General features: G+C 37.1%; 1 protein-coding gene across 1 annotated transcript in view; it reads left to right on the top strand.

Moving 5' to 3' along the window:
- Window positions 1-15912, top strand: part of LOC119255831 (nebulin-like) — a 123111-nt gene that overhangs the window by 74698 nt on the left and 32501 nt on the right. Inside the window, exons 2-17 of the mRNA XM_054699452.1 lie at window positions 135-343; window positions 881-985; window positions 1081-1185; window positions 1819-1917; window positions 2270-2380; window positions 2753-2857; window positions 3476-3580; window positions 3838-3942; window positions 4731-4913; window positions 6643-6747; window positions 6893-6997; window positions 7619-7723; window positions 8729-8833; window positions 10801-10905; window positions 12645-12749; window positions 13120-13227. Coding sequence (XP_054555427.1) covers window positions 135-343; window positions 881-985; window positions 1081-1185; window positions 1819-1917; window positions 2270-2380; window positions 2753-2857; window positions 3476-3580; window positions 3838-3942; window positions 4731-4913; window positions 6643-6747; window positions 6893-6997; window positions 7619-7723; window positions 8729-8833; window positions 10801-10905; window positions 12645-12749; window positions 13120-13227 — 1865 coding nt within the window. The remainder of the gene's footprint in view (window positions 1-134; window positions 344-880; window positions 986-1080; window positions 1186-1818; window positions 1918-2269; window positions 2381-2752; window positions 2858-3475; window positions 3581-3837; window positions 3943-4730; window positions 4914-6642; window positions 6748-6892; window positions 6998-7618; window positions 7724-8728; window positions 8834-10800; window positions 10906-12644; window positions 12750-13119; window positions 13228-15912) is intronic.

The raw sequence follows: 15912 nt of genomic DNA, 5'->3' as shown, positions 1-15912 counted from the left end.
TTGACAGAGTCATCAAGGTGACATTCAGTTTTTTCCCTCTCTGTACCTGACCTCGTTTGCTAACAAAAAAATTTTCAAGACTTGGATGACTATCAAATTTTGTCAATGACTACTTTGTGTGTTTAATATTTAAGAGTACTTTTCAGATGAAAGTGATGGTTCTTTTCTGTTTGAGAATTATGATGCTGCTCTTTGTTTATGTGTTATTGATCTCACTCTGACTTTGCTTTTGCAGTTCAAGTACAAAGAAGTTTATGAACACATCAAGGCAAACGGGTACACACTTGGACCCAATGACGTTCCATTTGTCAATGTCCGGAGAGTCAATAATGTCACCAGTGAGGTACTGTGCATTCTAATTTTGTGAGGGAATTATTGAGCTTCAAAGACCATGGCTTTGTTTGAAGTGCATTAAGAATTTATTTTTAATTTAACTGTAAATTTGCACATCAGCAAGGATTAAAAGGGTCCTTTTTGTCACCATTTTTATGCTGATATACTTTGGCAAAGTTTTTCTACACCTGGTAATGCCATTGAAAACTCAGTTCCAATATAATGCAAATTAATTCCTTCTTTTGATATTTGCTTTCAAAAATCTTTATAACATTACATTTTAGCCTGACTCTTGACCCTGCTTTCTACATTATTTATATACCTAATCCTACTGCTCAGCTATCTAATAGAAAGTGAAAGACTTTGTGCTCAAAATTCTTCAGCTAAAAAAAAAATCTTTTTCTCCTTTTTCCCAATCTTAATTGCTTTCTGTATCTTTAATCTCTCTTCTTATGGCTCTTTATGTCAAGTATTTATAGCCAATTAGTCAATAGATGTCCTGTCAATGCTGCACTAAACACCTGGAATGGCTTTTCCTTCAATTTAGAGATTGTATCGAGAGTTATACCACAAACTGAAAGACAAGATTCACACAACTCCAGACACACCTGAAATCCGCCAAGTCAAGAAGACACAAGAGGCTGTCAGTGAGGTGGGTATTTTTTAGGAGAAAAGACAGGCCATGGAACCCAGAGATAAATTCAATCATTTTGTCTCTAATAATATGTGTTTCTGGACTTTTCTTAGTTGATCTACAAATCAGACTTCTTCAAGATGCAGGGCCACATGATCTCACTACCATATACACCGCAAGTGATCCATTGTCGCTACGTGGGAGACATCACCAGTGATGTAAGCATACATGGGGTCTTTCTGAAAGACTCTTACCAAGAGGCAGGCTTCCAATAGGAAGCATTTAAGTCAGCTGGTAGTCTGCAAATAGCCTTTTCTTTTGAGTACTTCTAAACAATTTGGAAGTAAATAGTGTGGCAGTAGAACCCCACATTTCTCCAGCTATGGAAATGCTAAAAGGACCACTAGGAAATACAAGAAGTGCTGAGCATACCATCATTTCACATTCAACACTGAATCATTATCAGCTCCTCCCTCTTAGTGACTTTGTTCCAGGTCACATTTAGTGTTTTCCCTGATCATCCCTAATCCCTCGCCATTTAACAACATCCTGTTGTCATTTGTTTTTCTCTTTGGATGTTTCCTTCTTCTAAAAGACGACTACCTTCAATCTATGCTAGTAGAGTATACTACTACACTAACAATATAGTAGTCTTCACATCTCAGCTCAGGTTTAGAGATTTAAATTTAAAAAAACCCATTATTTATTTATGTGCAAGTAAAGTAAAAGTAAAAGGTAGACATTTTGAACCAAAATGAAGGCTGCATCAATAAAGAAGCTTGACTGAACTGTCTTTTTGTTCCTGATTTACATTTTCCATGTCCATCAATATTTCTGGTTCTGCCACACAGATTAAATACAAAGAGGATTTGCAGATCCTGAAAGGACTGGGCTGCTTCCTGTATGATACTCCAGACATGGTCCGTTCCCGGCACCTGCGAAAGCTCTGGGTGAGAGCACATCTTCATAACAGTCACTACTCTACACACCTTCCACACACCCTAGCACAACCTCAAGGAGCTGGGCAGTAGGAATCTTTGCCTGCAGCTACTTTTAAGGGGTATTTATCCTTAACCTACTTGATAAGTCATGACCCATTTAAGCTGATCTGTACCTTCTATGAAAGAGGGTGAGCTGAATTAAATGACAATTGTTTTTGTTCCTGCCTGGGATGATATCCAGAATACACAGGGGACTTGCTCCATTCACACATGCTAGCTATTTGAATGACAAATGTATGACCATGACATGCAATTGCTGAAGTGATTAATCTACTTGCATTTTAATTGTCGTTTCTTTAAGTCTAATTACCTGTATACTGATAAAGCAAGGAAGATGCGTGACAAGTACCAAGTGGTCCTTGATACTCCAGAATATAGAAAAGTGCAGGAACTAAAGACACATCTAAGTGAGGTAAGGATACTTAACCTGTCACTAAAGGGACTTGAGGCTGTTTGTGGATGAAATAAAAGAACTGTGAAAATAGGAGAATTGAAGGTATGAAGGAGAAGGACAAAGTCACTGGAACAGGATCCAGAGTGGCAGGTGCAATGGAAACGAGCACCCAGTAGGAAGCTTGAATCTTACCTTTTATTTTGGTATAAGGGGGGAAAAGAAAAGGAGGGCTAAAGAGGTAAATAAATCATTGGTTTATTGGATTGAAACTGAGATTGTTCCAGAGGGAGGGTTCCTGATTTTTCTATGAAATAAACAATAAAGACATCAGGGCAGAGAACAAAACATGTCAATAAAGCAACGTGATAACAATGACTGCTTTCTGTCCAGCTGGTGTACAGAGCAGCAGGCAAGAAGCAGAAGTCCGTCTTCACTTCAGTTCCTGATACTCCTGATCTTCTAAGAGCCAAGCGAGGGCAGAAGCTTCAGAGTCAGGTAGATCCATAAATGAAGATTGGTAAACCTGTCAGGCTGGCATCACAGGGGCAGTTGTGTGTGTCTGATCACCTAGTTGTCCTTTATACAACCTCGTGCCCATTTACTTCAAGAAGCAGGTTTTTGGGGACCCCTAATAACTATGGTCATGTTTTAGAGGAACAGGTAATGTCATGCCTTCTTTTCTAAGTACTATACAACTTTTTTCATTGACGTGTAGTCTGTGGAGTCCAGGTAGTAAAAATAATCACTTGATTCATTCCATGGGACCTATTTTCCACAAATAAATGAAACCATATTTCATGCATTCAGGCAAAAATTGGGAGAAAAACATGCTGAGGGCTCTATCAGAATTCCCTCATTCTTCTATCAGTGTTCTTTCTCCATGGATTTAGATTGAACCACATTCATCAGTAAGAATATTAAATAACTGGAGTGCATATATGTTTTCAAAGATGAGCCACAGGGAGAAACAAATGATAAGAAACACGTGTGACAAAAACCCCAGAATAAATGGGCACCACCCTCCTATTTAAGGGTTAGAAATGAATGAAGATTAAACACCAGAATATAATGCATTGCCTCTGTAACATCTGATCCCTATTCTCCAATTATTAGTATCTGTATGTTGAACTTGCCACCAAAGAGAGACCCCATCATCATGCTGGAAACCAGACCACAGCTTTGCAGCACGCTAAAGATGTGAAGGACATGGTCAGCGAGGTAAACTGGGGATTCAGCACCAAAGCACTAGGTTAAAAAAAAATTCCTTCTTTCAAATCTCTACCTGCTGCATCTGATCAGGGATGCAGGGCTACATATTGTGCCCAGCAGCAGCAAAACAGAGCAGGCTTACTGAGCATGATACATTGTGTCCTTTGGCTGGGTCTATGGTTGTGAATTGAGAAGGATGGTTGTGAATTGAGAAGGATGATTTAAGTGTGATGATTTAAGTCTCTCCCTTCTTTCTTATTTCTTAGAAAAAGTACAAGATTCAGTATGAAAAGATGAAAGACAAGTACACTCCGGTTCCAGATACACCAATCCTCATCAGAGCCAAGAAAGCTTACTGGAATGCTAGTGATGTATGCATCCCTTCCTTCTTTCTTCTGTTGTGATAGAGAAAGCTGTAATTGAAATACCTAAGAAGCAGAAGGTGTTGCAGACATTATAATGATATTCATAGTTTAAAGTCCTGGGCTACAACAAAAGCAAAAAAATTAAAAAAACACTGTGGGGGGATTAGGGAGGGGTGGGGAGAGAAAGAACTAGAGTCAAAATAAGGGGGGGTGCAATTGTATGGGGACTATAACCAAAATGAAAATGCATACATTGTACAAAGATGAAAAATGATGTAAGAATTATATAAAATAAAATGTTTAAAAACAAAACAAACCTACAAACCGTATGAGTTAGGCAAAATATCTAAAAATAATGCTGAGAGATGCTGAAAGCCTATTGTTTTTGTCATTGCTCTTCTGGGCAAAAATATGAGGCTTTCTTGTAATTCATTAATATCTTTCCCTGCATATTTGATATCTAATTGTTACTTATCCATAAAATCATGGTCTTGGAGTCAGTCAAACATGGTTTCAAACCCTTATGTTGTGACTTGCCTCCTATATATATATAACCATATATAATTTCCCTGAGACTGTTCTCTTACATATGGGGTAGAGATAAGAATTTTGATCATTATGTTAGACTAAACAAGGTCATGTACATAACATTCCTAGCATGGTGTGCCGGGGTCCTAATTGATACTCAGGAAATGTTTGTTTGCTTTCTTTTCTCAATCATCTAAATCATGAAAATGACGCATTTGTTAAACTGGGATGGACAGACTTTCATTTTCTATACCCCATAATCAAAGATAAGACTGCTTTTAATTGTAATGAGTTTATCTGTTAATGAAGACGTGGCATTAATCAATCCAGGGTTGATGGCCAGTCCTTCGTCTCCAAGCCCAACTGTGAATGCATCATACCCATTACCAGAACCAGAATTTTTGGAAGAATTGTTGGAACTTAAAGCTAGACCAAAACTCAAGCACCTTGTAACCCTTCAACATAGCAACACAGCCCTAGGATATCAAGGCATCTTAAAAGGCATCATACTGATCTTTAAACAGACGAATTGAAGGGATACAGCAAATTGGCACAATATCTCAGTTCTATAATTTCATCCAAAATTTTTGTTTGGAGCTGAGGTGAAAGGTGGAAAGAGGAAAGGCAATGTGCTTAAATAGAAGCTAAGAAAATGATACACAGCCTGCAAAATCTTATCTCCTATGTTATGTTTAGACTTTTTATTATATCCCATGTTTATTGCTTAAAGACTGCTGCTGAGTATTGCTGGAAGTCAACCTCCTTTGTATCATCACTGTTTGGTGTAGCCACTCAATGAAATTGGTCCCCAGGCTCATTGTGCCCCACTGGATAGTCCTATTCCTAGAGTTTCATCAATACTGATAACTCTAAACTTTGAAACAGTTCAGTGTGATATTCCATTGTTTATATATACCATATCTTGATCCACTCTTCTGTTTCAGGGCACTTAGGTTGTTTCCATAATTTACTGATGGATCAAAAAAGATAAACTCATGCCATTGGCAGCAACAGGGATGGAGCTGGAAGGGATAATGCTAAGTGAAATAAGTCGAAATGAGAAAGATAAATATTGGATGCTGTCACTAATTTGTGGAAAATAGAGAAACCGAATGAAGGGCCAAGTAAAGACAAGAATAAAAACTAACCCTTGAAAGTTGATTACAGAAGTGAAACATCCAGAGCTAGGAGAGGGAGGGAGGGGTAAGAACAAAGAGGGGAAAAGCACAATGGACTATGGTGGTGGACTATGGGTGGTTGGTAGTGGGTGTACTGTCCAGCAATATCTGATAGAGGGATCCAAATACTACATCAGTTAAAAATAAATAAATAGAATTTAAAATAAAAATACAGCAGTAGTAGCTGGCAAGGGTAGTATCTGGCATTAAGTTTAGCTTATCTACCTTGGCTATCCCCACAAATAGAGCTAAATGCTTTTAGGAGATTAACCATCTGAAAAACAAACTTCAAGTCAAAGAAAAGTCATCTTTCGTTGTGTATTTGCTCAGCGGCTCAAAAAGAAATATTTGTCAGCTATTCAGAGAAGTACCATCTTGTTAGAGTGAATGAATTTTCTCTGATATTCATAGGTTAAAGGCAGAGGCTGTTGTCCCTTAAAAAACCACAAAGATAAAGATTATAATGAGAAAAATGTCAGGACTTTCCTGAAGATGGAATTTTAACACCAGAAGTTAGAACCTCTGTCTTTTTCTTCTTTCCATGTATATTAATGAGTCTTGGGCTCAGCAAAGTTGTGTTTGGTATTTATTTTCTCCTCCCAAATAAACTTTTTGTTTGTTTTCCATTTAAACAAACTTTTTAAGTAGTTTTAGATTTACAGAAAAGTTGCAAAGATAGTACAGAGTTCCCATTTGCCCAGTTTCCTTTGTTGTTATCACCTTGCATTGCAATTATACATCTGTCACAAGCAATGAACCATTACATTATTATTATAAACTGCATTATAAACTGCATGCTTTATTCATATTTCATAGACTTTCTCTTAATGACCTTTCTCACTTCCAGGATGTGAAATAATCTTTTTAATTTCTTCTAAAGAGCCCTTAGACTAAAGAGATTAAAACCTAACACAGATAGCTCAAGAGAGTTCAAGCTTAAAAGAGTGCAGTTATTTAACTTGATAGTTTTTCATAATCCATGTGCTTTTTCTCCTTCTAGCTCCGCTACAAAGAAACATTCCAAAAAAACAAAGGGAAATACCACACCGTGAAGGATGCCTTGGACATTGTCTACCATCGTAAAGTCACAGACGACATCAGTAAAGTCAGTTCCTATATTTAGTGTTAGGCTTAATAACCCAACAGCATTTTTTTTAATGTTCCTTTCCTAAAATTCTCTGTAGACAAGTAGAGTTTTATGTATAAACTTCGGTGTGACTTTATAGCTGTCTTTGTGGTTTTAACTACAGGTCAAATACAAGGAGAACTACATGAGTCAGTTGGGAATCTGGAGGTCCATTCCTGATCGCCCAGAACATTTCCACCATCGGGCAGTTACTGATGCAGTCAGTGATGTGAGTCTTAAAATCTTTTTTACATATAAATTCATGTTTTCCTATGACTTCTGATATAAAATATGGCATAAAAACAAATTAAATACTTGGTTAGAGTTTAAATCTCGTGTATGGATGTTTAAATCATAAAACTCATTGTCAGATGAATGAACTTCAACTTGGAAAGAGAGAAAAATATTAAATTTATAAATCTAATGTTTTCTCTAGATGTGTGATATCATATTACAGTCTGGAAGTGATATACTCTATCTAGGTAATAACCTATTTTTGATTAGTTGGAAAGACTACTTCATGAAGCAAATAAGACATATAACAATGCTCATTTAGACAGAATTTTTTCTTTATATGAAAATCTTGTCACCAAACTTATGATCTATTCTCTAGAAAAGTATACCTGTTTAATTTGAATTGCTTTAATTAGTGTTGAAATGAAAATTTCTGTATACCATTCAATACACTAAAAAGTGAACAGAAATCAGTATTACTGGAAACTTCTCTTAAATAATTGCTGTAATACTTTATCATTCCATACACTTCATCTGTCAGTGCTTCTATTTGTTCTACTTGTATTAGTCCTAACCTACTGCTATTTGGAAATCTCTGATGATGTTCTAATCCCAGGTGAAATATAAAGAAGATCTGACCTGGCTTAAAGGCATTGGTTGCTATGCCTATGATACTCCTGACTTCACTCTGGCTGAAAAGAACAAGACTCTCTACAGCAAGGTATATCTACTCAAGGAAAATGGGTATATCCATTCAACATATTCCAGTGCCCACAGAGATACTCAGCATTGAAAAAGTAACCTTTCATATTTTCATCCATAACATTTCTTCTAGATCCTATAGAATACATTGTTCACTATCCTTAGGAATTTTTTGGTACTGACCTTATTGATTATAGTCAATTGTTTGAATTTGATGAAAAGTCATCTCAATGCAACTCCTCATGCCTCTTCTAGAGTTCCCTCCATATTAATATGCCTCTGGATGATTTATGCTATTAAGAGTTATATGGTAGCAATTACTAAGTGGGATTATTGTAATTGACAAATTCGGTGTGTGACATGAGGCAAATAACTTTTTTCTATTGGCCCCATTCTCCTACTTACAAAATAAAGAATTTGGATTAAGTTTTTTTAAGTTTAAATAGGCAGCAAATTTTCTAAAAAGTGTTAGATAGTAATTATTTTAGACTTCATAGGCCATATTCATTCTGTAACATATTCTTTATTTGTTGCAATCCCTTCAAGTTATTAAAAGAATACATTCTTAGTTCATGAGCCATTTAAAAACAGGTGATAAGCTAGGTTGATCATAGTTAGCCAACCACAGCTCTAAAATATTATTATTTAATAGATACTGAAAAACTACATTCAAGTTACTGGACCAAAATAGGCCTTCAAGACCACATGGCAATACCTTCAAGATAAAGTGATGGTTATTATAATATAAAGAAAGAAAGAAGAAATTAATTTGGATTTTTGCCCATTATATAAAATATATCTATAGATATCTATTCAATGAAATTACTTGCTAGTATATATTTTTGGGGTAGTTTGGGGTAGTTTTCAAGGGTCTACCCTTCATTGCCTTGGGAGACAAAGCAAGGACCCAGCACATACTTGTTAGCTGAATGAATGAATGATTGCAATTGTATGATAAGGTAAGTGACATGTCTTTTAAGATAATCACACCTGCTATCAAGTAACTATGTTCTATTCTCTCTAGTATAAATATAAAGAGGTATTTGAAAGGACGAAGTCAGATTTCAAGTACGTTGCTGATTGTCCAATCAATCAGCATTTCAAGTATGCAACTCAGTTGATGAATGAGGTATGTATGATTTGATCCAACTATCAATATATTCAGTTCTCTTTACACATCCATAGTTATCTGATTAAACCCCAGTGCATAAAATGATAAGAAAGACATTCTAAGTATTAATTCAAAGGAAAGATTTATGAAGACTTTAATAATATCACCACAGTGGATTTTACCAAAAACATGAATAAGAACAAGTAAAGGAACAGTTCAGAGTGGTGTGCAGCCCCATGGCCATCATTGTCTGTGCTTGCACTGGCTTTGGCCACACTGTCCTTTGGGTAATGAGAACCAGGAGGGAAAGGATTTTGTTGACTATCAACTGAACTCCCTTATACTTGATATTGTGTAGAGCTAGGAGACCAGAATTCAAGATTAATTTAGTATCCTCTAGTAAGGGCCAGAAATAGCAGTGATTGGAATAGTCTTCATTTAGGGGATAATTGTGATTCATGCATTCAAATTTGTTATAAATGTTACTCATATACTGGTGCAGAGAAGTATCCACTTGAACCTGAAATGTTTCTTTGTTTTCTGCCCAGTCTTTCCTGGAGCTGTCTTTGCAATGATTTAAGTTAAAATTGTCTTAAAATAACTGAAATAAGTAAGCTATGAATTTACTTACATTTAGATAATCTTATATTTAATTTCCTAACTTTGGATTTTATACAGATTAATATTAATTCAAAAACAATGTGAAAATGAGTAAAATATATCTAAAATTGAAGATTATTCAAAGATGTATTTTTTGACTTCACAAATAAGTTGTTGGTTCAAAATTTGATTTAGTTCATTTTCAGTAAACTTCCAGATTGGATGACTCCAAAAAGTTACTTTCAGTAGCTTCCTAGGAAGCTACTGATTATAATCAGTAGCTTTTTTATAATCAAATAAATTAACTAGCATTGGAAGACTAGTGGATCATGCTTTTTGATCTCACAGCCATAGAGAGTAAACCTGCAATTCATCTGTATCTTATTTACAATATAAGATGCCATAAAATCTAACCTTGCTAATGGACTCATGTGAAGATGGAAACAGGTATTCCAATTTTGGGGTCATACATAGATTTTTCCCAAGCCCCACTTTTCTCCAGGTGATCTTCATTGCTTGACTCTCTGCCTCCCTGTTTCTATTACCCTGGATGTTTTGGGAGTCCACTTCTAGAAATGACATATTTCTGTCTCTGGAGTATTTATTTTGGGACATTTCTGTCTAGCTTTGAAGTTGTGTTATTGCTATAATTTGATATGATGTTTGAGCAGAAAAAATACAGAGCTGATTATGAGCAGCGGAAAGATAAATACCAGCTGGTAGTCGATGAGCCTAGACATCTGCTGGCTAAGACGGCAGGCGACCAGATCAGCCAGGTACTATGCTGGGGCCGGCTGGATGACCCAGCAGGATGTGTTCCCATTTCTCCTGAGATGTCGTCACGTCTGCTGCAAGGATGTCATAGGTTCTGCCTATGATATTGGGATGTTCTGTTTCAAAGTATCTGTCTAGCCACCCAAAGAGCCCATGAGCTATTTGAGTGTGCCAGTTCATGCTCTGTGTCCTCACATGTGCTGTGGTGAAGACGAAAGGGAAAACACCCTTTTTCCTTTGGGAGGGCCTGTTTGTAAGCTGCAAATTAAGTTGCAGAAGCAAAAACAGAGAAGAATTTAATAGACAGAATGAAGGCAGATCCCTTACCATATTCCTCTACTGCTGGGATGTTTTCTTTTCTATAAGGCAATTCTGGTAGAAACATAAGTGAGTAACTATTCCCCATTCACAAGAACTTTGGTCTGACCCAGGTATTACAGCCATTCTATTTGGCATTATAACATATTTGGTGTCTTCATCTACTTGTATGTGTGGGGACATAAAGTGTGTGTGCCTACATCTCTTCACTCAGAGGTGATGAGGATATAGAGCCATGTTCTTTTCTGTCTTCATAAGTCTCTTTTGTGCTTCACTGCTCTTTGCATGGACAGAGAAAATATAAATCTAGTGCCAAGATGCTTCTGAAACAAGGATGTAATGAAATTCTGCGTCCAGATATGTTGACTGCCCTCTACAACACATACATGTGGAGCCAGGTAATGTCTGCTGTACTGTGAAGAAGAGGTTTAGAAGCCCTGGAAGCATTCACCTTTATGCTTCCTATGCTTTCCTTGATTTTCTCCCCCTGCCCCTGCCCATGCTGGTTTCACATGATAAAGTTGGATTCATTCCTTCTGAAAGAACTCTGGATGTGGCCAAGTGTCATGATACAGTTGCCATCATCTGTATGTCATCTGGTACCTTTGGAATGCCTAGTGAGATGGCCTGAGACTTTTTCAAAACATATATATTTTAATACCTGCTCCGAAGAAATAAATTCCTTAGATTTCATAGCAACTGAGGATATTAAGTAGATTCAACATTTAAAAGGTCATTTAATATTTAAATTTAGTATGTCCCAGTTCAGTGATTACTACAATTGTGCCATTTCAGAGAGAGTAGGATTACAGTGTAGCTTCTGAATATTGTACATATTCTTGGCCCTTCTTGAGTTCGATGCTAAATTTGCTAGCACATTGGTCCTTACATATACATTTGCCAACAAGGTTACTGACAACATTGTCTTCCTACAAGTCCAGCTGAAACACCCACTCCCACCTTTCCATCACATGCTGAAAGGTAAAGTGGAAGCAAGGAAAAACAGTAATAATTGCTAGATGCAATGTTAATAAAATGTCATTGGCCCCACAAAAATTTTTAAATCAATCTTTTATACTAGCAACTTGCTTTATCACCTAACTTTAACATTAAATCAACACGTGAAATGAGGGGGGATAAAGTTTCCCTATGAACATCCAGTTCATAGGGAACTGGAGAAAAGTTTGCCTGAACTTTTTTCTTTCCTTGATATGATCATCAAATACTATGCATGAAATTGTGCTTCTATCTGTAGCTGTACTGCTTGACATAGCTTTTGTGGATGAAAAAAATAATTACTTGGAAACTGCAAGAATGAGTGCATGTTTGAATGATAAAATGATTGTGTTTTTTAAATGATATTTTGTATCATTTAAATGATCATTATCACACTTAATTTTTATTTTATCTTTATTTCATCTTTGATATGAAAACATACCTTAAGAGAACATGTATATTAAATGTATCATATTCTGAATAAATCATTACTTGTCAGTGTTCATAGAAAAAGTGTCTGGGGGCCTCCCTGGTGGCACAGGCAGTTGAGTGCAGTGCTGTGAAGCTGTCTGTAGCCTCTGCAGTGCTGGTTCGATCCCCCCCAGCCAATGAGACACCCACATGGCGAGTAGAGCTCTCCTGTCTCTCCCGCTGCTCCTCTCAGCAGTGTATTTTGGTCGGTCTGCTTATTCTGTTCCCCACTCTGTCTCTGGTGAATCCTCTCACCCTCCTGCACATCTGGCTTGTACCCCAGTTCTTGTATAAATAAATAAATCTTTAAAAAGAAAAAGTGTCTGGAGCTGGTCCCAGCTAAGATTCATTCTATATGTGGCCTGAGCTTAGTCTGTTAACCTCTCTGGGCTTCATTTTCCATGAATACAAAATACACTGGAAAATATAACTTTAATCAGTATTATTTGCATCATCATCATTATTATTTTTGCTCACTCCATTACACTGTTGCTACCAAACAGCAATCCAGTGAGGATTAGAAGATAACAAACACACCATCCCCCACCTCTGTAGTTTATGTGATAATTCCACCGTTTGCTGTGGGACTATCACAAGAGGAAAATTAGATTCTTTAAAATCCTTTATTCTACTTCCTTGAATTAACTTGTTCTTCTCTCCCACAACTTAGATCAGGTACAGGAAAAAATATGAAAAAACAAAGGACAAATTTACCTCAGTTGTGGATACTCCAGAACACCTTCGTACTACAAAAGTCAACAAGCAAATCAGCGATGTAAGCATGACAAAGTCTGAATGGATTCTCAAACTTGGGGGGGCTTTATAAAAGTGGAGGGGGCAATTTAACTGTCACAATGTCTGAAAGACTCTACTGCCATTTAATGGGAAGGAGGCAGGAATATGAAAAGTCCTCCTATGCTCTGGACTCCTCTTTTACAATAAAGAATTGCCCCTACCAAATTGGCAAATGCAGTATTTGGGAGAAATTGGGCCTTAATGGGAAGCATCTAAGCACCTGCTGAGTTTGTGGCATTCTCTTTCTTTTCTATAGATTAAAAAAAAAACTCTGTATTTTAATTTTCACATTGTAAATTGTGCATTGTAACACACAGCATTGTCTCTTTCTGCTTTTTCATCTCCTTTAGATACTTTATAAATTGGAATACAACAAGGCCAAACCCAGAGGCTACACCACAATTCATGACACTCCCATGTTGTTGCATGTCCGCAAAGTCAAAGATGAAGTCAGTGATGTAAGTATGGAATGCCTTTGGTGCTCTTTCTTCTTGGCTTCTTTCTAATGCGATGGTACAAACCCTGGTCTAGTTATATATTCCTGTGTAACAACCACCCTAAAACTTAGTGGCATACAACATAATCATCTTTTTTTTCCTTGTTATTCTGTGAGTTGACTGAGCACAGCAAAATGGAATTTTTACTCCATGTGCTCTCAGTGGGCAGCCAAGACCCAGGTGGGCTGGGATGTTTAGGATGGCTCAGTCACATAGCTGGTGGCAGCTGTGGACTGGGAACTCTGCTATTATATAGACTGGATATCCCTATGTGGCCTTTCTGCATGGTTTGAATATCTTCTAATATAGAGGTTGGGTTCTCAGAGGCAAGAATAGAAGTTTCCAGAACAGTTAATGGCTTCGAGAACTGACAGTTATTTAGCCACATTCTATTGGGCACAGCACACACCCATATTCTAGAGATAAAGAGATCAAAGTCATATCTGAATGGACAGATAGCAAGGTCACATTGCAGAAAATCCTGTGGGTGGGAGATATTGTTGAGGCCGTTTTGAAAAATGTGCTATAAATGCTAGCAATACTCTATAAACTTTATCTTGACTAAGAGGAGCACGGTATATTCTAAATCTCAGAATTGGACAAGATACTGTAATCATGAATTTTCACATATATAGCTGGTTCTGTGATAGAAAACTATCATTTTAGGTTGGATAAACAGTTTCATATTTTAAAGAACTCCAAGACTACATGTACAACAGAAATAATAATAAAAATAACTATGAAATGACTCATCCCCACCCCAAAGACTTGCCTTATGGCCTGGAATTTTTTGCCTATGCTCAGAAACTCTTTGGTCAATGAACATATATATTTATACCGTTGACCCTGAGTTACCATGAAAAATGTGAAATATATTCAATGCTCTATGAAGGCAGAAATGTGTGAACCTTTGTTCATATTTTTCATGTTCAAATAAATTATGATTCTTGGGCCTCCCCTGGTGGCGCAGGTGGTTGAGCGCTACGCTGTAAAGCTATCTGCAGCCTCTGCAGCGCCGGTTCAATCCTGGCCCGCCAGCGAGGGTCCCACATGGCGCGGCAGACCTCTCCGTCATGCCCACTGCTCCTCTCAACAGTGTATTTCATCAGTCTGCCTGTTCTGTTCCCCACTCTGTCTCTGGTGAATCCTCTCATCCTTCCGCGCATCTGGCCTGTACCCCAGTTCTTGTATAAATAAATAAATAAATCTTTAAAAAAATAATAAAAAAATAAATTATGATTCTTCAAACATGAACATTCTATATTCATAGACATCTTCTATGGAGAGTCCTCATGTGGAGAAGCCTGTTTCTTCTCAGAGTAGGAAAAAAAAGAATTTTAGCATCTATTTTCCCAAATATTCTGATTGTACCAAAAAATATTGATGAAAATATTGATAAAAAATAAAGATTTCTAGACCTTTCCCCTGGAAATACTGATTTATTTGATCTATGGTGAAATAGGAAATTATGATTCTTATGACCAAGCAAATTTATCAATACTAGTATGGCTTCTTTAGAATAGTTTTACTTAGAACTTAACTACATTTGGGAAGCAAATATTGTTTGAAAATGAACAATAATGTAAAAAAAATTAATATATAAAAAATAAAATTTTAAAAATTATGTTAATATGTTACCTAAATTGAAATTATTAATAAAAACATAGGCTAACACAATCTTTTTATAATTAACAAAAAGAACTTAATCACATTAAAACCTAGCATCGTTCAATAATGATTAGCAAGAAGGCCCAAATGGGGGCCTGGAATTAAATGTAGCAAAAGTGGGTGAAACTAGAAATCTCAGGCGAGGATTGGGAAAGTACCTGTCAGTCTGCAGTGGCTGGGCCTTTCCTGTCCCTCCCACCTGCACCCAAACCACATGTACCCAAATTTGCTCGATGTAGCACTAGCCAGGATGACAGTGCTAATTGCGTGTATCCTTTTGTTCTTTCACCAAATAATTATGGGTTCTATGTGCCTGTCTCTAGGAATTAGATGATGAATGATACACAGTTGTTGCCCACTAAGAGTTCAGTTTAATTAAAGAATATATAGATATGCAAATAATTACAACATGACATGATAATAGCTAGAATAGTGAAGGCTTACAAGGAAGGCAAGACTAGTTCCATCTGGGTGAACTTGTGCAATTGGGGAATGTTTTCAAGATGTTCTGAACTCAGGATCTTCTGATTTGGGGAAGAGAAAACACACCTGGATAGCTTTCCAGCTGACCCTTTCAGCACAAGTTCAGGTGACATAAATGCTAGGGGACAGTAGTAAACCTGCTCAATGTAACCTGGGGGAGCTGGTTTTAAGATCTAAGAACAAAAAGTACATGGTTGCCTCCTTTCTCCACAACAGATCTATTCTGTCTTAAGAAGCAGTGTAGGGCCTCCCTGGTGGTGCAAGGGATTAAGATACAACCTTTGAAGCTCTCTGCAGCCACTGCAGCACAAGTTCGATCCCCAGACAGGGAGCTACCCACATGGCACAGCAGACGTCTCCTGACTCATTCATTGCTCCCCTCAGTAGTGTATTTCAGTAGATCTGCCTGTTCTGCTCCCCACCCTGTCTCTGGTGAATCCTCTCACCCCCCACACCTCTGGCCTGTACCCCAGTTCTTTTATGCATAAATAAATA

This window comes from Talpa occidentalis, unplaced genomic scaffold, assembly GCF_014898055.3.
Source record: "Talpa occidentalis isolate TD23 unplaced genomic scaffold, MPIMG_talOcc4v2.1 talOcc4.3, whole genome shotgun sequence".
Taxonomy (NCBI): Eukaryota; Metazoa; Chordata; class Mammalia; order Eulipotyphla; family Talpidae; genus Talpa; species Talpa occidentalis.
Note: the sequence above shows the minus strand (reverse complement) of the source record. Positions and strands in the feature narration are given on the sequence as shown.